Source organism: Brachyhypopomus gauderio, chromosome 5 (genome assembly GCF_052324685.1).
Source record: "Brachyhypopomus gauderio isolate BG-103 chromosome 5, BGAUD_0.2, whole genome shotgun sequence".
NCBI classification, from domain to species: Eukaryota; Metazoa; Chordata; class Actinopteri; order Gymnotiformes; family Hypopomidae; genus Brachyhypopomus; species Brachyhypopomus gauderio.
The window spans coordinates 15,294,288-15,320,102 of record NC_135215.1 but is presented as its reverse complement, the minus strand read 5'-3'; the positions used below and the strand labels follow the sequence as shown (position 1 = coordinate 15,320,102).

At 48.0% G+C, this 25,815-nt stretch overlaps 1 protein-coding gene across 6 annotated transcripts in view; it reads right to left on the bottom strand.

Annotated features, from left to right (window-relative positions):
• LOC143514606 (sodium bicarbonate cotransporter 3-like) overlaps positions 1-24,732 on the bottom strand; it is a 40,556-nt gene extending 15,824 nt beyond the window's left edge. For 4 of the 6 annotated variants that reach the window (XM_077006007.1, XM_077006009.1, XM_077006012.1 and 1 more), the window contains exons 1-11: positions 24,655-24,732; positions 21,163-21,312; positions 19,450-19,585; positions 17,002-17,162; positions 16,554-16,745; positions 15,002-15,307; positions 12,976-13,091; positions 10,811-10,968; positions 10,386-10,473; positions 6,511-6,657; positions 3,831-3,934 (exon numbers count right to left, since the gene is read on the bottom strand). In XM_077006007.1, coding sequence (XP_076862122.1) covers positions 3,831-3,934; positions 6,511-6,657; positions 10,386-10,473; positions 10,811-10,968; positions 12,976-13,091; positions 15,002-15,307; positions 16,554-16,745; positions 17,002-17,162; positions 19,450-19,585; positions 21,163-21,312; positions 24,655-24,670 — 1,574 coding nt within the window. In that variant the 5' untranslated portion in view covers positions 24,671-24,732. The remainder of the gene's footprint in view (positions 1-3,830; positions 3,935-6,510; positions 6,658-10,385; positions 10,474-10,810; positions 10,969-12,975; positions 13,092-15,001; positions 15,308-16,553; positions 16,746-17,001; positions 17,163-19,449; positions 19,586-21,162; positions 21,313-24,654) is intronic. The other 2 variants (XM_077006008.1, XM_077006010.1) reach the window with 2 other exon arrangements.
• Positions 24,733-25,815: the final 1,083 nt, after the last annotated feature.

Below are 25,815 nucleotides of genomic sequence, written 5' to 3'. Positions count from 1 at the left end.
ATTATTCGCTGGCTCCTGCTTCCTGTCATTGCTTAAAAATGTGTGTTAAGAGTCTCTACATTTGTCCAGTTCGTAAAGCTACAGCAAACATGGATGTTATACTGGAGTCCAGAGCTGCTCTGGTAATATGGTGAGGGATGAATGGTACTGGTAATATAGTGAGGGATGAATGGTACTGGTAATATGGTGAGGGATGAGTGGTACTGGTAATATGGTGAGGGATGAGTGGTACTGGTAATATGGTGAAGGATGAGTGGTACTGGTAATATGGTGAGGGATGAATGGTACTGGTAAATATGGTGAGGGATGAGTGGTACTGGTAATATGGTGAGAGATGACTGGTACTGGTAATATGAGGGATGACTGGTACTGGTAATATGGTGAGGGATGACTGGTACTGGTAATATGGTGAGGGATGAGTGGTACTGGTAATATGGTGAGGGATGAGTGGTACTGGTAATATGGTGAGAGATGACTGGTACTGGTAATATGGTGAGGGATGACTGGTACTGGTAATATGGTGAGGGATGAGTGGTACTGGTAATATGGTGAGGGATGAGTGGTACTGGTAATATGGTGAGGGATGACTGGTACTGGTAATATGGTGAAGGATGACTGGTACTGGTAATATGGTGAAGGATGACTGGTACTGGTAATATGGTGAGGGATGACTGGTACTGGTAATATGGTGAGGGATGAGTGGTACTGGTAATATGGTGAGGGATGAGTGGTACTGGTAATATGGTGAGGGATGACTGGTACTGGTAATATGGTGAAGGATGACTGGTACTGGTAATATGGTGAGGGATGAGTGGTACTGGTAATATGGTGAGGGATGAATGGTACTGGTAATATGGTGAGGGATGACTGGTACTGGTAATATGGTGAAGGATGACTGGTACTGGTAATATGGTGAGGGATGACTGGTACTGGTAATATGGTGAGGGATGACTGGTACTGGTAATATGGTGAGAGATGACTGGTACTGGTAATATGGTGAGGGATGAGTGGTACTGGTAATATGGTGAGGGATGAGTGGTACTGGTAATATGGTGAGGGATGACTGGTACTGGTAATATGGTGAGGGATGAGTGGTACTGGTAATATGGTGAGGGATGAGTGGTACTGGTAATATGGTGAGGGATGACTGGTACTGGTAATATGGTGAAGGATGACTGGTACTGGTAATATGGTGAAGGATGAGTGGTACTGGTAATATGGTGAGGGATGACTGGTACTGGTAATATGGTGAGAGATGACTGGTACTGGTAATATGGTGAGGGATGAGTGGTACTGGTAATATGGTGAGGGATGAGTGGTACTGGTAATATGGTGAGGGATGACTGGTACTGGTAATATGGTGAAGGATGACTGGTACTGGTAATATGGTGAAGGATGACTGGTACTGGTAATATGGTGAGGGATGACTGGTACTGGTAATATGGTGAGGGATGACTGGTACTGGTAATATGGTGAGAGATGACTGGTACTGGTAATATGGTGAGGGATGAGTGGTACTGGTAATATGGTGAGGGATGAGTGGTACTGGTAATATGGTGAGGGATGAGTGGTACTGGTAATATGGTGAGGGATGAGTGGTACTGGTAATATGGTGAGGGATGACTGGTACTGGTAATATGGTGAGGGATGAGTGGTACTGGTAATATGGTGAGGGATGACTGGTACTGGTAATATGGTGAGGGATGAGTGGTACTGGTAATATGGTGAAGGATGACTGGTACTGGTAATATGGTGAGGGATGAGTGGTACTGGTAATATGGTGAGGGATGAGTGGTACTGGTAATATGGTGAGGGATGAGTGGTACTGGTAATATGATGAGGGATGAGTGGTACTGGTAATATGGTGAGAGATGACTGGTACTGGTAATATGGTGAGAGATGACTGGTACTGGTAATATGGTGAGGGATGACTGGTACTGGTAATATGGTGAGGGATGACTGGTACTGGTAATATGGTGAGGGATGAGTGGTACTGGTAATATGGTGAGGGATGAGTGGTACTGGTAATATGGTGAGAGATGACTGGTACTGGTAATGTGAGGGATGAGTGGTACTGGTAATATGGTGAGGGATGAGTGGTACTGGTAATATGGTGAGGGATGACTGGTACTGGTAATATGGTGAGGGATGAGTGGTACTGGTAATATGGTGAGGGATGAGTGGTACTGGTAATATGATGAAGGATGAGTGGTACTGGTAATATGGTGAGGGATGACTGGTACTGGTAATATGGTGAGGGATGACTGGTACTGGTAATATGGTGAGGGATGAGTGGTACTGGTAATATGGTGAGGGATGAATGGTACTGGTAATATGATGAGGGATTACTGGTACTGGTAATATGGTGAGGGATGAGTGGTACTGGTAATATGGTGAAGGATGAGTGGTACTGGTAATGTGAGGGATGAGTGGTACTGGTAATATGGTGAGGGATGAGTGGTACTGGTAATATGGTGAGAGATGACTGGTACTGGTAATGTGAGGGATGAGTGGTACTGGTAATATGGTGAGGGATTACTGGTACTGGTAATATGGTGAGGGATGAGTGGTACTGGTAATATGGTGAGGGATGACTGGTACTGGTAAATATGGTGAAGGATGAGTGGTACTGGTAATATGGTGAGGGATGACTGGTACTGGTAATATGGTGAGGGATGAGTGGTACTGGTAATATGGTGAGGGATGTCTGGTACTGGTAAATATGGTGAAGGATGACTGGTACTGGTAATATGGTGAGGGATGACTGGTACTGGTAATATGGTGAGGGATGAGTGGTACTGGTAATATGGTGAAGGATGACTGGTACTGGTAATATGGTGAGGGATGAGTGGTACTGGTAATATGGTGAAGGATGAGTGGTACTGGTAATATGGTGAGAGATGACTGGTACTGGTAATATGAGGGATGACTGGTACTGGTAATATGGTGAGGGATGAGTGGTACTGGTAATATGGTGAAGGATGAGTGGTACTGGTAATATGGTGAGGGATGAGTGGTACTGGTAATATGATGAGGGATGACTGGTACTGGTAATATGGTGAGGGATGAGTGGTACTGGTAATATGGTGAGGGATGACTGGTACTGGTAATATGATGAGGGATGACTGGTACTGGTCCTGCTGGTGCTGCTAGCTGTTTGGAGGAGGATTGCTGCGTGTGTATCCCAGCTACCTCTGACAGCATTTCTCTTACACACACACACACACACACACACACACACACACACACACACACACACACACACACACACACACACTCACACACACACACACACACACACACACACACACACACACACACACACACACACACACACATAAGGAGCCATAAGATAGGAATGGAGCTGAGCTGTCCCTGCCTCTATCCTGGCTTCTGTCCTGGAATCTGTCCCTGCCTCTATCTCTGCCTCTGTCCTGGACTCTGTCCCTGCCTCTATCTCTGCCTCTGTCCCTGTTTCTGCCTCTGTATCTGCTTCTGTATCTACTTATGTCTCTGTCTGTCTGCCTCTGTCTCCTATTAAAGGACAGCTTGTGCTATAGTAACTAATGGAGGAGATGGTGTGTGTGTCTGTGTGGTGTGTGTGTGTGTGTGTGTGTGTGTGTGTGTGTGTGTGTGTGTGTGTGTGTGTGTGTGTGTGTGTGTGTGTGTGTGAGCGAGTTTGAGTGTGTGTGTGAGCGAGTGTGAGTGTGTGTGTCTGTATGTATACGTGTGGTTTGGGTGTGTGTGTGTGTGTGTGTGTGTGTGTGTGTGTGTGTGTGTGTGTGTGTGTGTGTGTGTGTTTATATGTTTGTGTGTGTGTGAGTTTTCACCTCCCTGTTCTCTGTAGTTCAGGTCCAGTATGGTGCTCCTCTTCCTGGGCTGGTTCTGTGGGGGTTGTTGGGCCGTTCGGCTGGGCAGGAGTCTTCCTCTTCACCTGGACCGAGACAGAGATGACACACACTTCACACTCATGATTTACATATCACAGACCACACACACCTCATCTACACTAAACACACTTCACACTCATGATTTACACATCACAGACCACACACTCCTCATCTACACCAAACACACTTCACACTCCTGATTTACACATCACAGACCACACACTCCTCATCTACACCAAACACACTTCACACTCATGATTTACACATCACAGACCACACACTCCTCATCTACATCAAACACACTTCACACTCCTGATTTACACATCACAGACCACACACACCTCATCTACACCAAACACACTTCACCACTCCTCATCTATAACACACATACAACACACTCCTCATCTATAACACACACCACAAACTCCTCATCTATAACACACATACAACACACACAACTCATCTATAACACACCACACACTCCTCATCTATAACACACACGACACACACACCTCATCTATAACACACACCACAAACTCCTCATCTAAATCACACAAACAACACACACACCTCATCTATAACACACCACACACTCCTCATCTATAACACACACCACACACTCCTCATCTATAACACACACAGCACCACATCCCACAACCCCTCATCCACAGCACAGACAGGGCAGCACTGTTATGATTGGAGGCTACACTAACCACCTATCAGGCCCAATATGGCTTCCTACCCATAATCCCAGTGTGATGCAGGCGACAGCTGTGTCTGTCTGTGTGTGTGTGTGTGTGTGTGTGTGTGTGTGTGTGTGTGTGTGTGTGTGTGTGTGTGTCTGTTGTGTGTGTGTGTGTGTGCTTGTGTGCGTGCTTGTATGTGCCTGTGCATATTTGTGTGTGTGTGTGTGTGTGTGTGTGTGTGTGCTTGTGTGTGTGCTTGTATGCGCCCGTGCATATGTGTGTGTGTGTGTGTGTGTGTGTGTTCTTGTGTGCGTGCTTGTATGTGCCTGTGCATATTTGTGTGTGTGTGTGTGTGTGTGTGTGTGTGTGTGTGTGTGTGTGTGCTTGTGTGTGTGCTTGTATGCGCCCGTGCATATGTGTGTGTGTGTGTGTGTGTGTGTGTGTGTGTGTGTGTGTGTGTGTGTTCTTGTGTGTGTGCTTGTATGTGCCTGTGCATATTGTGTGTGTGTGTGTGTGTGTGTGTGTGTGTGTGTGTGTGTGTGTGTGTGTGTGTGTGTGTGTGTGTGTGTGCTTGTGTGTGTGCTTGTATGCGCCCGTGCATATGTGTGTGTGTGTGTGTGCTTGTATGTGCCCGTGCAAATGTGTGTGTGTGTGTGTGTGTGTGTGCTTGTATGTGCCCGTGCAAATGTGTGTGTGTGTGTGTGTGTGTGTGTGTGTATGTGTGTGCATGGTTGCATGCGTCCATGTGTGTGTGTGTGTGTGTGTGTGTGTGTGTGTGTGTGTGTGTGTGTGTGTGTGTGTGTGTGTGTGTGTGTGTGTGTGTGTGTAAGCTCTGCCCCCCTCTTTCCCGACAGCTTTACTCTCAGTGGACACCTGGTTCAGCTCCAACACTGACAGGTGCTTTAGTTTAATTTCTTTTTGAGGTGTTGTGTTTGCCAATGGAAAGTTAGCAATAACAAAAAAAGTATCCCAGTCATTTTCAAACCATGATGATATTCCTAGTTATCTCAAGGACATGAGCACTCTCACTTGTTCACTCCAAACTACATGTATACACGCAACACCACAAAACACCGGTCACCGACAGAATACGATCACCAACACACCCCACACAATCATTATCTACAGCATACAGACAAAACACTACATACAATACACACTCCTCATCCACAGCACACAGACAACACCAAAACACTACTGATCTATATAGAGACATATAGACACACAGGGGAACCAGGTCAAAACTCATTTTCATGTTCTACAAGACATTCTTTGATAATTATTGCAATGGGACATGCTGCATTATATATATTAGACAGGGTGAACATGGTCTGCAGGGATGTTCAGGTAGGTGACGCATGCCAAAATCTACTGTAGGCACCTACAACATTGGATGGGCTCTCTGATTGGTCTTTGTGTTTATGCATCTCCATCCACAGCAAGCTGCAGTGCACTGTGGGTAATGTCATAGCCAGCATTAATCAACGCCAGCGTTCACGTTTTCAGCAGCTTGTGCTACAGTGTCACTTCTGTGGGATTGGAGCAGCTGATCTTCACCCCACACACACCAGTGAGCCTTTGACACCTGTGACCCTTCACTGGTTCACTGGTTGTCCCTGGTTGTTGTGACCACTTTGGTAGGTCTAACCACTGAGCACTGGTATCACCCCACTGCTGTTTTGGAGATAAAGTGATGCAGTGCCCCAACATCCCTACACTTTAGTCCCCACCTCCCAAAACCTTGACTTTAAGAACACTGTCTGTGCCATTGTGACAATACCCAGCGTTGTTCACTTCAGCTGTCCTTAATTTGAATGTTTTGGCTCATTGGTGTACCATCTCAGAAGAAGAAATAGAAGGGCAGAAGAAAACAGATGAATGCAGAGAAAGAGAGAGACCATGTTGAGTGCCGGGGCATGAGCTTGACCTCTGACCTGAGAGGGGACATTCTTAGGAGGCTCGATGCGGATTGAGGGATCCCACTCTCCTGGAGGGAGCACGGTCACCTGGTCTAAGAACTCGTCGATGCCCGACAGCAGGTCGGCCCTGTTACGAGCCTTATACGCCACATCGTGGAACACCTGAACATGCGGAGGGCGACACAGACAGGCAGAGTGCATCACTACCCACAACACCATTACAAGCTCCTCATGGATCCCTGAATAACCTGGAGATCCATCAAGACAACAGGTTCAGCTGTCTGGACATTACGCCTTCACTATAACTTGTCTGAATTTAAGTCATCCAGTGTCATTGGAGACTTTAATATCTTGTTAATGTTCTCTAATATTGTTTTCCTAATGACACTAATCCAGACACCTATCATGACAACATCAGCCCGACACCCATCCTGACAACACTCCCCCAGAGACATACACTCACAACACTCCCCCAGTGACCTACCCTCACAACACTCCCCCAGAGACCTACCCTCACAACACTCCCCCAGAGACCTACCCTCACAACACTCCCCCAGAGACCTACCCTCACAACACTCCCCCAGAGACCTACCCTCACAACACTCCCCCAGTTACATACCCTCACAACACTCCCCCAGTTACATACCCTCACAACACTCCCCCAGTGACCTACCCTCACAACACTCCCCCAGTTACATACCCTCACAACACTCCCCCAGTGACCTACCCTCACAACACTCCCCCAGTGACATACACTCACAACACTCCCCCAGTGACCTACCCTAACAACACTCCCCCAGTGACCTACCCTCACAACACTCCCCCAGTGACCTACCCTCACAACACTCCCCCAGAGACCTACCCTCACAACACCCCCCAGAGACATACACTCACAACACTCCCCCAGTGACCTACCCTCACAACACTCCCCCAGAGACATACACTCACAACACTCCCCCAGTGACCTACCCTCACAACACTCCCCCAGAGACCTACACTCACAACACTCCCCCAGAGACCTACCCTTACAACACTCCCCCAGAGATATACACTTACAACACTCCCCCAGTGACCTACCCTCACAACACTCCCCCAGAGACCTACCCTCACAACACTCCCCCAGAGACCTACCCTCACAACACTCCCCCAGAGACCTACCCTCACAACACTCCCCCAGTTACATACCCTCACAACACTCCCCCAGTTACATACCCTCACAACACTCCCCCAGTGACCTACCCTCACAACACTCCCCCAGTTACATACCCTCACAACACTCCCCCAGTGACCTACCCTCACAACACTCCCCCAGTTACATACCCTCACAACACTCCCCCAGTGACCTACCCTCACAACACTCCCCCAGAGACATACACTCACAACACTCCCCCAGTGACCTACCCTCACAACACTCCCCCAGTGACCTACCCTCACAACACTCCCCCAGTGACCTACCCTCACAACACTCCCCCAGAGACCTACCCTCACAACACTCCCCCAGAGACCTACCCTCACAACACTCCCCCAGAGACCTACCCTCACAACACTCCCCCAGTGACCTACCCTCACAACACTCCTCCAGAGACCTACCCTCACAACACTCCTCCAGAGACCTACCCTTACAACACTCCCCCAGTGACCTACCCTCACAACACCCCCCCAGAGACCTACCCTCACAACACCCCCCCAGAGACCTACCCTCACAACACTCCCCCAGAGACATACACTCACAACACTCCCCCAGTGACCTACCCTCACAACACTCCCCCAGAGACCTACCCTCACAACACTCCCCCAGAGACCTACCCTCACAACACTCCCCCAGTGACCTACCCTCACAACACTCCTCCAGAGACCTACCATCACAACACTCCTCCAGAGACCTACCCTTACAACACTCCCCCAGTGACCTACCCTCACAACACTCCTCCAGAGACCTACCCTCACAACACTCCTACAGAGACCTACCCTTACAACACTCCCCCAGTGACCTACCCTCACAACACTCCCCCAGAGACCTACCCTCACAACACTCCCCCAGATACCTACCCTCACAACACTCCCCCAGTGACCTACCCTTACAACACTCCCCCAGTGACCTACCCTCACAACACTCCCCCAGTGACCTACCCTCACAACACTCCCCCAGTGACATACACTCACAACACTCCCCCAGTGACCTACACTAACAACACTCCCCCAGTGACCTACCCTCACAACACTCCCCCAGTGACCTACCCTCACAACACTCCCCCAGAGACCTACCCTCACAACACCCCCCCAGAGACATACACTCACAACACTCCCCCAGTGACCTACCCTCACAACACTCCCCCAGAGACATACACTCACAACACTCCCCCAGTGACCTACCCTCACAACACTCCCCCAGAGACCTACACTCACAACACTCCCCCAGAGACCTACCCTTACAACACTCCCCCAGAGATATACACTTACAACACTCCCCCAGTGACCTACCCTCACAACACTCCCCCAGAGACCTACCCTCACAACACTCCCCCAGAGACCTACCCTCACAACACTCCTCCAGAGACCTACCCTTACAACACTCCCCCAGTGACCTACCCTCACAACACTCCCCCAGTGACCTACCCTCACAACACTCCCCCAGTGACATACACTCACAACACTCCCCCAGTGACCTACCCTCACAACACTCCTCCAGAGACCTACCCTCACAACACTCCTACAGAGACCTACCCTCACAACACTCCCCCAGAGACCTACCCTCACAACACTCCCCCAGTGACCTACCCTCACAACACTTCCCCAGTGACCTACCCTCACAACACTCCTCCAGAGACCTACCCTTACAACACTCCCCCAGTGACCTACCCTCACAACACTCCCCCAGTGACCTACCCTCACAACACTCCCCCAGTGACATACACTCACAACACTCCCCCAGTGACCTACCCTAACAACACTCCCCCAGTGACCTACCCTCACAACACTCCCCCAGTGACCTACCCTCACAACACTTCCCCAGAGACCTACCCTCACAACACTCCCCCAGTGACCTACCCTCACAACATCCCCCCAGAGACCTACCTTCACAACACTCCCCCAGTGACCTACCCTCACAACACTCCCCCAGTGACCTACCCTCACAACACTCCCCCAGTGACCTACCCTCACAACTCTCTCCCAGTGACCTACCCTGATAACACTTACCGAGAGACCTACCCTGACAACACTTTCCCAGTGACCTACCCTGATAACACTTACAGAGACCTACCATGACGAAACTTACAGAGAGACGACACTGAACCTTTGAATGGAGCTTGGAATGGAACTGTAGAACCAGTTGTCCTCTCTGATTTGACATTGTGTAAAAAAGAGGACGTCCCTTATCAGTAGAACATCCCAGCAGTTGTAGCTGCCTAATCTCCGGCTGTTTCCAATCAGCTCTACTGCTCATCAGCCCTCTGACCTACACACACACACACACACACACACACACACACACACACACACACACACACACACACACACACACACTCCCTGCTTCCCCCTCCCCACACCACATCCATTTCCCTCACACACACTTCAGTCTTCCCTCTGATGCTCATAGAGTTTCTCTGACTACAACTGACTGTGGTCTCTTGATTGGGAGCTGCTGTCCGAGCTTGTACAGAACAGACTGCTGCAAGTAGACCGAGCAACAATCTGAAGAATCTTTCAGACTCCAGGGATGCGTTCAGGGAGGCGTTGTGGCCTTTATGCAGTTTTTTGATTTGACATTAACTGGTTATTTATGGAAAGCTGATTTGATTTCAGCAGCGTCCTTGAAGCGGAACACATTATGTCATCCAGCGTAATGAAGGTTGCTCATGTGAGTTATGGCCCATTGGCTAATATCTCACCTCATCTGTCATCAGTGTCGCCATGGAGCGTCCGATTTCATGGTACTGAGGACCTTTTCCATATGGTCCCAGCAACAGAAACAAGAACCTGTCTCACACACACACGAATGTACACACATGTACAGTTGATCCTGAGCTAACAATATATAATAACATAAAGCGTTATACGATATAGCATATTTGATTCATAATATAATTATTTAATTATTATCAGGAGTTTTTTTTATTTATTATCAGAGTTGCTTTCCAGCAACTCATCATTCTCTAAATTAGGTATAAATTAGAATGTTTATATATACTCTCAGCTTATGTGTGTGTGTGTGTGTATACGAGTGTGTGTGTGTGTGTGTGTGTGTGTGTGTGTGTGTGTGTGTGTGTGTGTGTGTGTGTGTGTGTGTGTGTGTGTATGAGTGTTTGTGTGTTACCTGGTGGGTACAGGCACCTCTGTGAGTCCTGTTAGCAGGACAGCAGGTGAGAGGCGTACGAAGGCTATGATTGGCCGAGGCAGGAAATCCACCTCCCCTACCAGCACGTTGGAGGCCTCTGCTCCTGGAGGGATCTTCTTCATGAAGTTCATGTCCACCTGAGAGAAAGAAAGAGTACAGTGTGTGTGTGTGTGTGTGTGTGTGTGTGTGAGAGAGAGAGAGAGAGAGAGAGAGAGAGAGAGAGAGAGAGAGAAATTGTGAGAAGAAAATCAACACTGATATAAGTCACTAATAAGATTACTTTTTCTGTCAGTAGCATCAGAGAGGCTGAGTGTCACAGACTGCTTTGGTTCTGTCAGTCCCATAGAGACACTGACTAAGAGAGACCCAGAGCGGTTTGGTTCTGTCAGTCCCATAGAGACACTGACTAAGAGAGACCCAGAGCGGTTTGGTTCTGTCAGTCCCAGTAGAGACACTGACTAAGAGAGACCCAGAGCGGTTTGGCTCTGTCAGTCCCAGTAGAGACACTGACTAAGAGAGACCCAGAGCGGTTTGGTTCTGTCAGTCCCAGTAGAGACACTGACTAAGAGAGACCCAGAGCGGTTTGGCTCTGTCAGTCCCAGTAGAGACACTGACTAAGAGAGACCCAGAGCGGTTTGGCTCTGTCAGTCCCAGTAGAGACACTGACCAAGAGAGACCCAGAGCGGTTTGGTTCTGTCAGTCCCAGTAGAGACACTGACTAAGAGAGACCCAGAGCGGTTTGGCTCTGTCAGTCCCAGTAGAGACACTGACTAAGAGAGACCCAGAGCGGTTTGGCTCTGTCAGTCCCAGTAGAGACACTGACTAAGAGAGACCCAGAGCGGTTTGGCTCTGTCAGTCCCAGTAGAGACACTGACTAAGAGAGACCCAGAGCGGTTTGGTTCTGTCAGTCCCAGTAGAGACACTGACTAAGAGAGACCCAGAGCGGTTTGGCTCTGTCAGTCCCAGTAGAGACACTGACTAAGAGAGACCCAGAGCGGTTTGGTTCTGTCAGTCCCAGTAGAGACACTGACTTTGAGAGAGACCCAGAGCGGTTTGGCTCTGTCAGTCCCAGTAGAGGCACTGACTAAGAGAGACCCAGAGCGGTTTGGCTCTGTCAGTCCCAGTAGAGACACTGACTTTGAGAGAGACCCAGAGCAGTTTGGTTCTGTCAGTCCCAGTAGAGACACTGACTAAGAGAGACCCAGAGCGGTTTGGTTCTGTCAGTCCCAGTAGAGACACTGACTAAGAGAGACCCAGAGCGGTTTGGCTCTGTCAGTCCCAGTAGAGACACTGACTAAGAGAGACCCAGAGCGGATTGGCTCTGTCAGTCCCAGTAGAAACACTGACTAAGAGAGACCCAGAGCGGTTTGGCTCTGTCAGTCCCAGTAGAGACACTGACTAAGAGAGACCCAGAGCGGTTTGGCTCTGTCAGTCCCAGTAGAGACACTGACTAAGAGAGACCCAGAGCGGTTTGGCTCTGTCAGTCCCAGTAGAGACACTGACTAAGAGAGACCCAGAGCGGTTTGGCTCTGTCAGTCCCAGTAGAGACACTGACTAAGAGAGACCCAGAGCGGTTTGGCTCTGTCAGTCCCAGTAGAGACACTGACTAAGAGAGACCCAGAGCGGTTTGGTTCTGTCAGTCCCAGTAGAGACACTGACTAAGAGAGACCCAGAGTGGTTTGGTTCTGTCAGTCCCAGTAGAGACACTGACTAAGAGAGACCCAGAGCGGTTTGGCTCTGTCAGTCCCAGTAGAGACACTGACTAAGAGAGACCCAGAGTGGTTTGGTTCTGTCAGTCCCAGTAGAGCAGCTGACTTTGCTGCAATTTAGCATAATGAGAATTTAGGTTAGAAACTTGGAATGGGCACAAAGCTGCAAAGCAGGGCAGAGGCAGAACCAGCGTCCTCCACACAGTAACGTTACTCCACACAGTAACGTTACTCCACATGGCGTGCTGAGAGCCTTCCATGAGCAGGAGATCAACATTCTGGCTCTGGTGCACATGCATATGAAAGGGTGCTGAACAACCGAAAAGGCAGAGGTCAGAGGTCATCATTTTTCAAAGTGTCTGAATGAATATGCATGCCTTGTATGTGTGTGTGTGTGTGTGTGTGTGTGTGTGTGTGTGTGTGTGTGTGTGTTACCTTGCTGAGGTCAACAGTGCTGCCATCCTTGCTGTTGCCAGATTTGGTTGTACTGTTGTCATTGGGTCTGCCTGCATCCAAAGAGCCAGAGCGAGAGAGTCCTGGTAGCAGTGGACCTGAGGGAAACACACACACACACACACACACACACACACACACACACACACACACACACACACACACACACACACACACACACACACACCAAAACAGAGAGAGAAACATGTTATTGAGAGTGTGATTTGTTGCAATCACTTCTAGCAAACTCTGGCATCGAACTGTGCCAGTCTGAGGAGAACTACATATGCTCTCCATCTGCTTGACGATGGCCTTATCTGATCTGAGACCAGTTTCACGTAAAATAAGTTAGAGTTAGAGTTTTTGGAACCTGGCTGCAGATCAGAAGTAGCACACACCCCCTTCCCTGATGACACTGTGTGAGTAGATGAAGTGTGGGAAGTGGGGACCTGTGGGTTAAGAGAGCCCATAGCAGCATGGCATTATGGGAGAAATAGTCTGGCCTGAACTCACAGTGTCCGCGCCAGCATCTCCTTATTCAGAGATGAACAGAGGAATGTACACTCACTATACAAGCACACACTCACTCACACACTCACACACACACACACTCTCTCTCTCACACACAAACATCACACCACATCTCTACAGCTGAGCCATAGATATACACACACAACATACCTCTACTGCCAAATCAAAGACATAAACACATACCACCTCTACGGTCAAGCCAAAGACACAAACTCAAACCACAGACCACAACTCCACAGTTGAGACATGGAGAGACACACAGAAGTTCATTATGAATTGAGGGCATTTAATAAGTGCATTATCTAGAAGCCATAGAAGTCATAGACGCACATACACCACATAACATTACCTCTACGGACGAGGCTTAGATGGGCACACACACACATGCACACACACACACACACACACACACACACACACACACACACACAGACACACACACACACACACACACACACACACACACACACACACACAGTGTTCTAAGAAGTTAATTAGGAACTAAGGGCATCTAACAGCTACCTTATCTAGAAGGCAGGAGAGTGTGTCTCTGTCTGGTGCATGTTAATGAATGCATACAGGCTTAGAAAGCTACTGTGCTCTGGAGGACAATGAGACGTGTCTGTGCTATTTCAAATAGACACACACAGCTGGAAAATAACACACATACAGTCATGACAGGATAGAGGAGGTCTCCCCTTTCATTTTGCGAGTGCTGTCTGTTTAGGGTCTGTTTAGAGGTGCAGAAAAGACAAGGAGGGGCCAGGTGAAACCAGGCCTGGCCAACACCGCCAGAATGTTCTAGAACCTTCGGCGCGGGTTTAGAATCAACTGCCTGTCATACTGTTTGGGTCTCAGTGACATAGCCCTTCTGTTTATATGACCAACAATGTGCAGGACAAGAGACACTGAAGTGTTTACAGTTCCCATGTTCAGCCCAATAGATCTGCTGTCTGCTGACAGAACACAGTTTCAGTTCTTGATTTTGATTAGCAGATAGTTCGCACGCTCTGGGGCTCCGTGTCCACAGAGGTGAGTGGCTCTGTCCTGAGTGCTCCCCTGGGATTACAAGCACTCGTACTAAAAAACAGGCAAGTAAAAACGTCAAACGGGAATAAATAGAGGAAAAACAGTGGGAAAGTCTCACTGGGATGGGAAAGTTTACTGCATGACTGAATAAACATGGCAGGGCCCGAGTGCTGTATCGTGCGCACACACACACACACACACACACACACACACACACACACAAAAACATGGATGGATGGATGATGGGTGGATAGATGGATGGATGGATGAATGGATGGATCAGATGTTAAAATGAAATCTGTCAAAGCTAAGCCAATGCATGAGCCAATGGGCAGGTTGGGAGGGTAATGAAATAGATAGAAAGGTGAAGGTTGGTGAGACGATGACACGATGAGTAAGAGACGTAGAATTGGGTGATTTATTGAGAGTCATCTCCTCTAATATTTGCCTTGACGAGCTCCTGGGTCCAACGCCTCCTCCTCTGCAGATATCCCCTCAGACTCTTCATCCTCCACCGGAGGCGACACCACGACCTCCGGGATGTCCAGGTGGACTTGGGGTCTGTGGGTGGAGTCAGACCATCGGTGGGTGGGTGGGGTGTTCTGCGGGCTGGGGCTGGGCGAGGGGCCGTGGGCGGGGCCAGGGAGGAGGTGGTTTAGGAGCATGGATACACGCGAGTCGCGTCTCTGGGACAGATTGGTGATGGAGCCGCCAAGTTTCAGAAGGGAGTTGCGAGAAGCAGACAAGCCCTCACCTAGAAATGAGGGAAAAGGGAGAAAGAGAAAAGGGTGGAGAGAAGATGAAAAAGGAACAGTCTGAGGAAAAGAATGTTCTGGGAAGTCTTGAAGGACACACACAGAGTCACGTAGAAGTCCAGTAGAGTTATGAAACCATGCATGCGTGGTTGTTATGGGAAACACAGAAATATCAGACCCAAAACGTCACTCCTGGGTACTGAAATTATGCCAAGCAGACAGGGGTCCACAGGCTAGCAAACGTGGCATTCAAATCCTCATAACAAGTCCCACACATGCTCATAATGTAGTGCACCACAGCAAACGTGACTCGGGAATATCATTCGATCGGCATGCAGAAATTCACGAAATATCAAGAAATCTGGGTCGTTAGTGTCAGTGTTTCTGCACTTGCACTGGGGTCACTGGTTCCTGACCCATTATTGATTACACTCCAGTGCTAAAAGAGCATGTAGAAACGCTGTCGTTGTTTCTACTCCACGTGCGTCCACAGAGCTGGTTTCAGCCATAATAAACATACGTTACAGCAGTCGGAAGTGCGATTACGCCGTGCGTTGTGATCGGAGGGGGATGATGCCATAATCAAGTCATCGTCTCAGCCACGTCCCACCTCCCATGCGTTTAGTGCAGGCAGAAAAGGCAGAGTGCAGCTCTATCCGCACCACCAGTAGGGGACGCCAGCATCAAATAGCTTTTTCACTCTACTCACTTCTTAAGGCCTGAGAGTTACAGCCATTTTACTGGGAATATTCCCAGTCCAGTCCGTGAGACGCGAAGATATCCCTGATACTGTCCTTACACTCTTAATGATTTTGCAAAAGAGTTGAACAAAATTTTAAGTGCACAAATGAAAAGTTAGAAATAAACAAAGCCATAATTGTAGTATTGTAGTAATTGTTGAAGCACTTTGAATTGCCAGTGTGTATGAAAGGTGCTACATAAATAAAGTTGCCTTGCCTTGCCTAGTAAACTAAATCAAAGAGTAGAGTATGAGAACAGAATAGAGAGAGTCACGTGATCTGAATGAAGAAACAATGAGATACATTTAGCCCACCCAGTGCTGCAATTACCAACAAGGCTGTGTGATCTAGTTTGTGGTAATGAAACAGCTATAAAGAAACAAGTCTGGGTTTCCTAATGGGCAAGAGATTTTCATAAGTCTTCGTTTAATTCAGTCATCCAGCCACGCTCGGTGTACGCGGGCGTGTGTGTGTGCGTCGGAGGGGGTGCGGACCGGGCCCTCACCACTGCGCTCCTGTAAGACAGGCTCAGAGTGCTTCTTGCCTATGTCGGCGAGGGAACGCACAGCCAATGGGAAGCGGCTGCTGAGTCTGTCCTCGTTCTGGTGGTGGTGGCGTTTCAGAACCGCCTCCCGGACCTGCTGCCTCAGCTCCTCGTCCAGCTGGCCCGACGCCACCATGCTGTCAATCACCATATCTGCACACGGCGTGGGTGGGGAGGTGGGGTGATGGAGGAATCAACAAAGGGGAGAGAGAGAGAGAGAGAGAGAGAGAGAGAGAGAGAGAGAGAGAGAGAGAGTGAGAGTGATGTATCTTTGGTTTGGTGGATATTGATTGAGCATGATTAGAGCCCATCTGTGGCTTATTACAATCCACAATCTGAAAGGCAGCGCTGCAATACACATAAGCACACATCTGTCTGCCTCGACACACACACACACACACACACACACCTGCGATGTCCTCGATGGAGGTGGCCCTCATGTCGAGCAGCACGGTGCCATTGAGGATGCAGCTGCGCAGCTCGAACAGGCTGTGGAGAGAGAGCGTAGCCACGTAGGGCTTACTCCACCTCTCCCCTCCATCCTCCACATCCTCCTCGAACTTCAGCCACCTGCAGTCGCAGAGAGGAGGGAGGGAAGGAGGGAGGGAGAAAGAAAGATTAGAATGACAGAGAGAGGGAGAAAGGGACAGAGAGAAGAGAGAGAGGAAAAACCTCTGTTCCATGTAAGTGTTCCTGCTATTTTATAATAGGTTCAATTTGCCACACATTGCACTTTTCATCCTTTGATTTTAAGAGTGCACGTGCTTAAGAGTGCACGTGTTTTATGTGTGTGGTGGGGGAGGGTGCATGTCTGAGTGTGCATTAGCAATGGTGAATGCTTAAAAGCAGAGACTGAACAGCCTTTGAAAAAATTCAAAAGTGTAGAGGCAGGTAGGGCAGGTGTGGGGGCAGATGGAGAGGAAAGGGGCAGATAGACTGAAGTGGGGGCAGGTAAAGGAGGAGTGAGGGCAGTTTGGGGAGGAGAGGGGGCAGGTAGGGAAGGAGTGGGGCAGATGGAGAGGAGTGGGGGCAGATAGGGCAGGACCGGGGGCAGATGGAGAGGAGCGGGGGTAGATAGGTGAGGAGTTGGGGCAGGTAGTGTGGCTGAAGCAGCTGTCATCCGTGGTTGCGAGTCAAACGTGGGACAGAAAGACGAGCAGGACTTGAGGATCGAAGGCTACGAGAAGAACGATCTAAATGGATGAGCTCTGAGAGACAGGTAGGAGCTAGACCATGAAGAGCTTAGAAGAAGGATTTTAGACTTAGTCCGAGAGAGAAGGCACAGCGAGTGTAGCTGACGGAGGGTAGATAGATGTGGGAGGAGCAACAGCGGTTGTGCTCACTCATGTGATGGTACAAAAGCAGACAGTTACCTGCAGTTCTGTGTTGGTTTGAATGCAACATTCTCATTGGGTGTCATGTTTGCATAGTTAGGAGAACATAAATATCATACAGTTCTTAAGAGAAATGCAAGCAATATTTCAGTTTGCAGTGAGATTGAAAGTTGTTATAGATGGACATTGTGTTCTAGTTGCTGCGGTTTGAGAACAGCTACATTTGTTTGGAGAAACCTTTGAAATAAGTTGAAAAAAAACTGCAACACAAATGCAGCTTACAAAACCTCCAAATGTTCAACAAAGCACATAACGAGGTCTTTCATCGCGGCTCTACAGACCTTCAAAAACAACTGATTGATTGCAGCAGGTGTCGGGGAGATAGGAGTGTGCACACAGATTTAAAAAAAGAATCATTTTCAAAGTGCAGACCACATTCTGGTTGTGGAACTGGTAGAATGGAAAGGAACTCTGAGAACTTGTGGATGGAAGGTCAGACCTGCTCACTGAAGATCACTGAGAGCCAAGGCGACTGTCAGCACACAAAACAGATTAAATTGTCATGAAGGCATTTAGTCTTTCAGGCCACGTCATGTACGGGTGTTACGTTCAACCCTCCCCCTCTATGCCATCACTCTCATGAACATGTAAGATGGTAGCGGGTGAAGTAACGGCCTGTCCAGACGGTAGTGAGACTCCTCCTCCTTGTGTGGTTCTAACACGTTCTCCCCCTCAGTAGTGAGTCTCCTCCACGCTGCCTTGTGTGGTCCTAACACGTTCTCCCCCTCAGTAGTGAGTCTCCTCCACGCTGCCTTGTGTGGTCCTAACACGTTCTCCCCCTCAGTAGTGAGTCTCCTCCATGGTGCCTTGTGTGGTCCTAACACGTTCCCCCCCTCAGTAGTGAGTCTCCTCCACGCTGCCTTGTGTGGTCCTAACACGTTCTCCCCCTCAGTAGTGAGTCTCCTCCACGCTGCCTTGTGTGGTCCTAACACGTCCCCCCCCCTCAGTAGTGAGTCTCCTCCACGCTGCCTTGTGTGGTCCTAACACGTCCCCCCCCCTCAGTAGTGAGTCTCCTCCACGCTGCCTTGTGTGGTCCTAACACGTTCCCCCCCTCAGTAGAAAGACTCCTCCACGGTGCCTTGTCAGCTCATTGGCTGTGGCTGAATCAGGCACGGAGGTAAATTCAGGGTGTCTTACTATCAGTTAACCTAAGCTATCACTAAAAATACACACGTGCACACTCACACATTACATGTGCACAAACACAAACACATGCACACATACACACATACACACACACAAACATACACACACACATGCTTGTACTACTGTTTTATTGGTAGTTCTATTGACATGTGTATCCAAAACACTGTAATACTGATGCTTTTTCAATACTGGTCCATTTTTCAAATACGAATTGCATTAAAGATGCATTCCTATCATCCTATGACACACACACAGACACACACACACACACACACACACACACACACACACACACACACACACACACACACACACACCTGGCGGTTTCTCTCCATTCTGTGTTTCCATGTTTAACAGAGAGTTCATCCAGTTCAGTGAACAGCTCATGAGGAACATGCTCCACATCATCATCCTCAGTACCCAGAATGCACTGCACCCGCTGAGATGGAGTATCTGTTGAGGGAAAGCAGAAAAAGATGAGCATGTTTGGCATTTGAGCCTTGCAATGTGTGTGTGTGTGTGTGTGTGTGTGTGTGTGTGTGTGTGTGTGTGTGTGTGTGTGTGTGTGTGTGTGTGTGTGTGTGTGTGTGTGTGTCTCTGACAGGCCTGTGTTTTTGTGTGTCTGTGTGACTCATTTCATCTCTTTCCAGGACCTGGTTACCTCCAGAGACTCCAGGTGTTAAATTAGCAATCTATTCACAAGACTCTCTCTCTCTCTCTCTCTCTCTCTCTCTCTCGCTCTGTCTGTCTGTCTGTCTGTCTGTCTATCTATCTATCTATCTATCTATCTGCATTTCTCTACTTGCAGGTCTTCCTCTACGGGTCATCAGACCTCTACAACTAATTCAGAATGCTGCAGCACGACCAGAGGTGTCAATTCCAGGTTCAGAAAGTAAAAGTCCTCACCAGGATTTTGCTCAAGCTTGCTAGATTTTCTAATTAGTGCAATCCAGGTAAAATTAGTGGAATCAACACAATCCAGGAAGCCTGAGCAAAATCCTGGTGAGGACTTTTACTTACTGAACCTGGTCTTAAATCTTCCCAAGTTCTCACATGTGACTCCTCTGCTACGATCTCTTCACTGGCTTCCAGTAGCGGCACGCATCAGATATAAAACCTTGATGCTTGCTTACAAAGCCAAAAATGGACTGGCCCCTCCCTACATGATGTCCATTGTCAAAAGCCAATCCATACAGCGAGCACTCAGAACCTCAAGCTTGGCTCAACTCAAAACTCCATGCTTAAAGTCTCATGGAAGACAAAGCTCCAGACTATTCTCCGTCCTGGCTCCAAGATGGTGGAACGATCTTCCATTAGCTGTTCGGACTGCAGAGTCTATTGCTATCTTCAAGCGTAGACTGAAGACTCACCTGTTTGTTGAGTTCTTAACAGAGCACTAACTCTGCACTTGCTGCTGTTCTCAAATTGTATGTCTGTCTGTAATGACATTTGAATTCTGGCCTATCCGTACTATTACCTAGGATTAATTCTGTGATCAGATGCAAAGCACTTTTGTAAGTCGCTCTGGATAAGAGCGTCCGCTAAATGCTGTAAATGTAATGTAAATGTATCAATGTCTCCCTCTCTCTCCCATAAACATATTATCTCACAAATACACACACAGCAAGCACTTACACATACATACATACCTCAAAGGATTATCTCAAATAAATTGTTAAAGTGAGAAGACTCAAGAGAAGAAAATAAATTCTCAAGATTTTAAAAGCCATCAAAACAGTAGCTACACATTCCATATTCAGCATTCCCAAATCATAGAGAAAACAGACACTATCATACTTAAAACAGATCAAACCAATCTAGAACCATAAACTGCCATGTTCCATTATAAAGATACAAGTTTCCAAAAACCAATATACCGCAAAGCTTGTTAGGCTCACGTTATAGTGCTTGATAGTGCTTTTGCCCACATCAGTAAATAAAATCCGAAAACTGCTTTAAGTGAAAACAGCTGTGAGTTTTGTGTCAGCGTGTGACAGTGTAAGTGACAGCATGAATGCGGTCGTGTTCACCGTGCGTGGGGGAGTCCCGTTCCCCCGCCTCCGGGTCCGAGTCCCTCTCCTTGGTCCTCTTGCGGTGGTGACGGTGTGCCCGGTGTCTGTGCCTTCTCCGGCTCTCCTTGCCTAGAGGAACGTGCACACCCACATACACGGCCCTGTGGCCTGGGTGAGAAAGAAGGCAGGCGCATTACAGTAAAGCCGCTGTCAGCAGACCTCATCCAGGACTCATTCGGGAGGTCCCGGTGGGGTATTTAAGTCGGTCACGGTGATCCCACAGAGGCCGTTCAAACTGTATGTTGAACAGTGTTCACATTTTTTCATGTGCAGTCTCACTAAGAAGGGAGCAAGTCCCTGCAAATGTGTGTGTGTGTGTGTGTGTGTGTGTGTGTGTGTGTGTGTGTGTGTGTGTGTGTGTGTGTGTGTGTGTGTGTGTGTGTGTGTGTGTGTGTGTGTGCGTGCGGGTGTGTGTGTGTGTGTGTGTGTGTACTCTGCAAGAGGTGTGTGTATTCTAACGAAGAGGGTGAAATCCTCCTCAGCTTGACTGTTATCTACTCTTCCTGTGTGTCTTCACTTGTAGCTATGGAAGCTACACCTGGAGAGCTGAATTCACCATGTCCCTGGAGGTCCCATGGATTCACCATGTGGCTGGAGGTCCCATGGATTCACCATGGAAGAAGCTTGCACCATGACACTGACATGGGCACGTGGGCAACTGTCTCTGTTCTCCTTTTGCCTAGTGGTGATCTCTGAAAGTTACGCAATGATGATTCACAACAGCGAATATCTCTTCATGGTGGCACGTGACATGGGCTGGGAGATGTTAGGCAGCTAGTGAACAGTCAGATCTTGAAGTTGACATGTTGGAAGTATGATCTCAGATCAGGCGGATCCTGTGGACTGATCCCAGTATACAGTAGTTAGTCGCTACCAAACTGTTCCATGCAAGGACAAGAGGAAAAGTGGTGACAGGGTCACGCACGGGCCACGGTTCACACGTGCACATGGTGGTCGACGGCCATCTGCTTCAATCCCATAGACGAGCTACTGTAGCACAAACTGATGGGGACATTAATGGTTATGACAGAACGGGGTCAGATCCTGCTGGGCACTGCAGGTTGTGCCTATGAGGCTCCATGGTGCTTCCTGTACACCATGTGAGAAACCAATGGTCCTGGTATATGTGTATGCAACTTTTACATGTGCCACCTACCTAAAAATTATTGCAGACCACGTGCAGTCCTTCAAAGCAACGACAGTGACTACCTTCAGTAGAAAAACGCATCCTGCAACACTGCCAAAACCGCTCAGGGGTCTGAGGAATGTGACAAAAAGGTCTCGGGTTGGCTCAGACTCCGATTTCTCCAACGAAGCTTTTGTGGGGTGTGCTGGAAAGTCCAACCCATGGAGATCTTGTGGCATCCTTGTCTTGACAGGGCAGAGCTATTTTCTTGGCTCATAGACAATATTTTGCAGGAGGTTTTAATGTTATGATTGATTGGTGCATATTTATCTTATTGTAATTGTTGTATGAGGTGGTTGGACAGTAGAGCTTGTTCTATTCAGTTCTAATCACACATGCAGGCACTCACACGCACACACACACACACACACACACACACACACACACACACACACACACACACACACACTCACACGCACTCACACGCACACTGTTAGTTAGTGCCTCAGAGGTAGGACTTGGACAATGCTTGTTTCCTGCATTATGGTGGCTCACAGCTGGAGCTTTGATTCATGCTGCTCTGTTTAGAGCCTTTTGTGAACAAAAATATCACAGACTGTGAAAGCATGAACACACTGACGTGTGATGAATGTCATGTGATCAATGACATGACTGCTGGCGCATCAGCAGTGTCGTGATTAATGACGCCCTTGGTACATCTTGGGTGTTTCATGTTCCTTGTTCCTGATGTTATTTTCACTTGGCATTGGCACATCTGTCACTACGGCCCTCTACTGTTTGTCCATCACTGCTGTGTCCTGTTGGTTAGCCATTACCATTTTATCAGTCTGTATCTGGACATCTCACAGGGTCTTAGCTGGGTCAGTCTCCACCACCTTCAGATGGTGGATGTAATGCACTTTGACCTCGGGGGTTCCTGTCTGCACTTAACACAGATGTTTCTGTGTTCTGTGGCAGCTGCTTGGTTATAGAATTCCATGTTTGTTCTCCCTGCTAGAATCTTGCATCCCGCTCTTGTACTGTGCTGTCTGGGGCATCTTTGCACATCCTTCATCTGTGGTCCCACCTGGTGTGGTAGATCCAGCCTCTACTGATCTCATATTCAGAGCTTGTTCCTGTGCTGCCATGATTAGTGCCTCTGTGCTGTCTGTCAAGCCAGACTTCAACATTCATAGGTAGGATTTCTCCTTATCAGCTTCTTGCTCTATTGGCCAGTGGTCCACACTGTGAAGGGGTTACCCTCCCATCACACCTGCGCCTCCACATTCCTCAGGTTCCTGCTGTCTGTGGTACTCACTAAATGCTTCATCACTTCAGGCCATCTTCATCTTCATCTTCCCGGCATATTCCTCAATCGTGGATGTTTCATCCTAGTGTTTCTGATGCTCACTAGTCCTCAGCCCACTTCAGGTTAGTGTACGGTCACAGAGTGCTGGATTTGGGATGAAACCTTCCATGCATTGTGAGGATTTAAGAGTGTGAGGTTTTTAAAGTGTGTACATACTATATTAAAATTCAGTATATACTAATCACCTCCAATGTGCAAACTTCCACTGAACATTATCCACAGTATTTAAGCACAGGAGAGAAAGGCTGGACGTAGGTGAGTAGAGTGAATTAATGCAGTGGCAGGGGAAAATGAGCATGATGCTAAGTAGTCTAATGTCCAGTAATGAAGTCAGTAAAGGTGCTGGGTCCCAGAGGACAATGAGTGGACCAGTGAATTGGTACAAGTAAACCAGTCAGTCACTCATTTAAGAATGATTACTTTTGATTTATCTCTCATTCTCTCTCTCTCTCTCTCTCTCTCTCTCTCTCTCTCTCTCTCTCTCTCTCTCTCTCTCCTCTTTGTGTTCCTGATCTCTCTCTGTCTCTCTCTGTGTTCCTGCTCTCCCAAGTGTGTCTTCCTTTCTTGTTGTTGCACAAGGAAATAGCATTACTGCCCATCACAAATGAACTTTGTTTTCATCCTGGGTGTCTCTAGATGTGATGGTACTGTTTAGCTATGCTGCTTTTTTCTGCCAAAAGTGTGGAGTCAGGCTTACTGCATAATACCTCTGCAACTACTACACATTAAAGAGTGACTGGGAAATGAGACTATGCTCACAAAAAGAGAGAGAGTGATGGATGGATGGATGGATGGATGGATGGATGGATGGATGGATGGATGGATGGATAGACGGATGGATGGACGGATGGATGGATGGATGGATGGATGGACGGATGGATAGACAGACGGATGGACGGATGGATGGACGGATGGACGGATGGATGGACAGACAGAGAAATATGGATGTACTTACTCTCCAGTTCTTCCATCTCAAAGTTAGTGTGCGGGGCCGAGCTTGTTTTACCATGGTCAAGAATCGCCTCTTCACACTGATTCTATGGCACACACACACACAAACACACACACACACACACACACACACACACACACACACACACACACACACACACACAGGCAAAAATACACACAGTTAGCTACAGTTAGCAACAGGCTAAAATACTTTCAGATACTTGATGCCATGTTTTAAGAGCAAACCATCCCATTCATTCAGTTCCCAACTGCAATCTTCACTTGCCAGATCCCTACTAGTCCTCCCTGATGCACTTCCAGAAAGCAGCAGCCTCCCACATGCATGCACAAGATAATTCACACTCATAGGCACACTTACATAAGAAACTCCCACACATACACCTGTCTGCTTCTACTGTAATGCACACTCATTCAATAATGGAGGACACAGCAAATAATTGATTTAGCATTCAGTCTGTGGTGTAGGTCAAGGTGATTGAGCTATCACTGTGTCAGATGGACATCGCCTTTATCATTACAAGATATGCTCTCTCTCTCTCTCTCTCTCTCTCTCTCACACACACACACACACACACACACACACACACACACACTATACAGCTTACTCAACAGCTGAATAGCAGTAACAACCTTCAGATAATCTATTTAATGTTGACATTTTCCATTCAGTCTCCAAAGATCTAAAAGGTATAAGCTCAGTCAGGTTCCTCACAAAACAATCAGGGTCTACCTACACAAACACATCCCTCAGGCATACCTCTCTGTGCTCTACAGCGGGGCTTTCTCATTAGACTGAGTGTTCTGGGATAAATTATTTTGGACCTGTGGAACAACACAGGAGGGAACAACACAATGCCATGCCGGACTTCACATTGCTATGTTTCCTGCTCAAACAAACTTGAGCTGTTCATGGCAGTGCAGGACTTGGAAAGAAATTTGCTACAGTCTTTATTATCACCAAAACCTGTGGCCCATGTATATTGAACCAAAATGAAACAACATTACAAATCCTTACAGGAAGATCACAGGAAATATATCAGTCAATAATTCTTTTGCTTTAAGTTATCTGATGTGGAATAATGTGTCTTGCACCGTGTACATGTTAAGAGATCAACTCATCTACTAGCAGCAGAGTTAGTAAGCT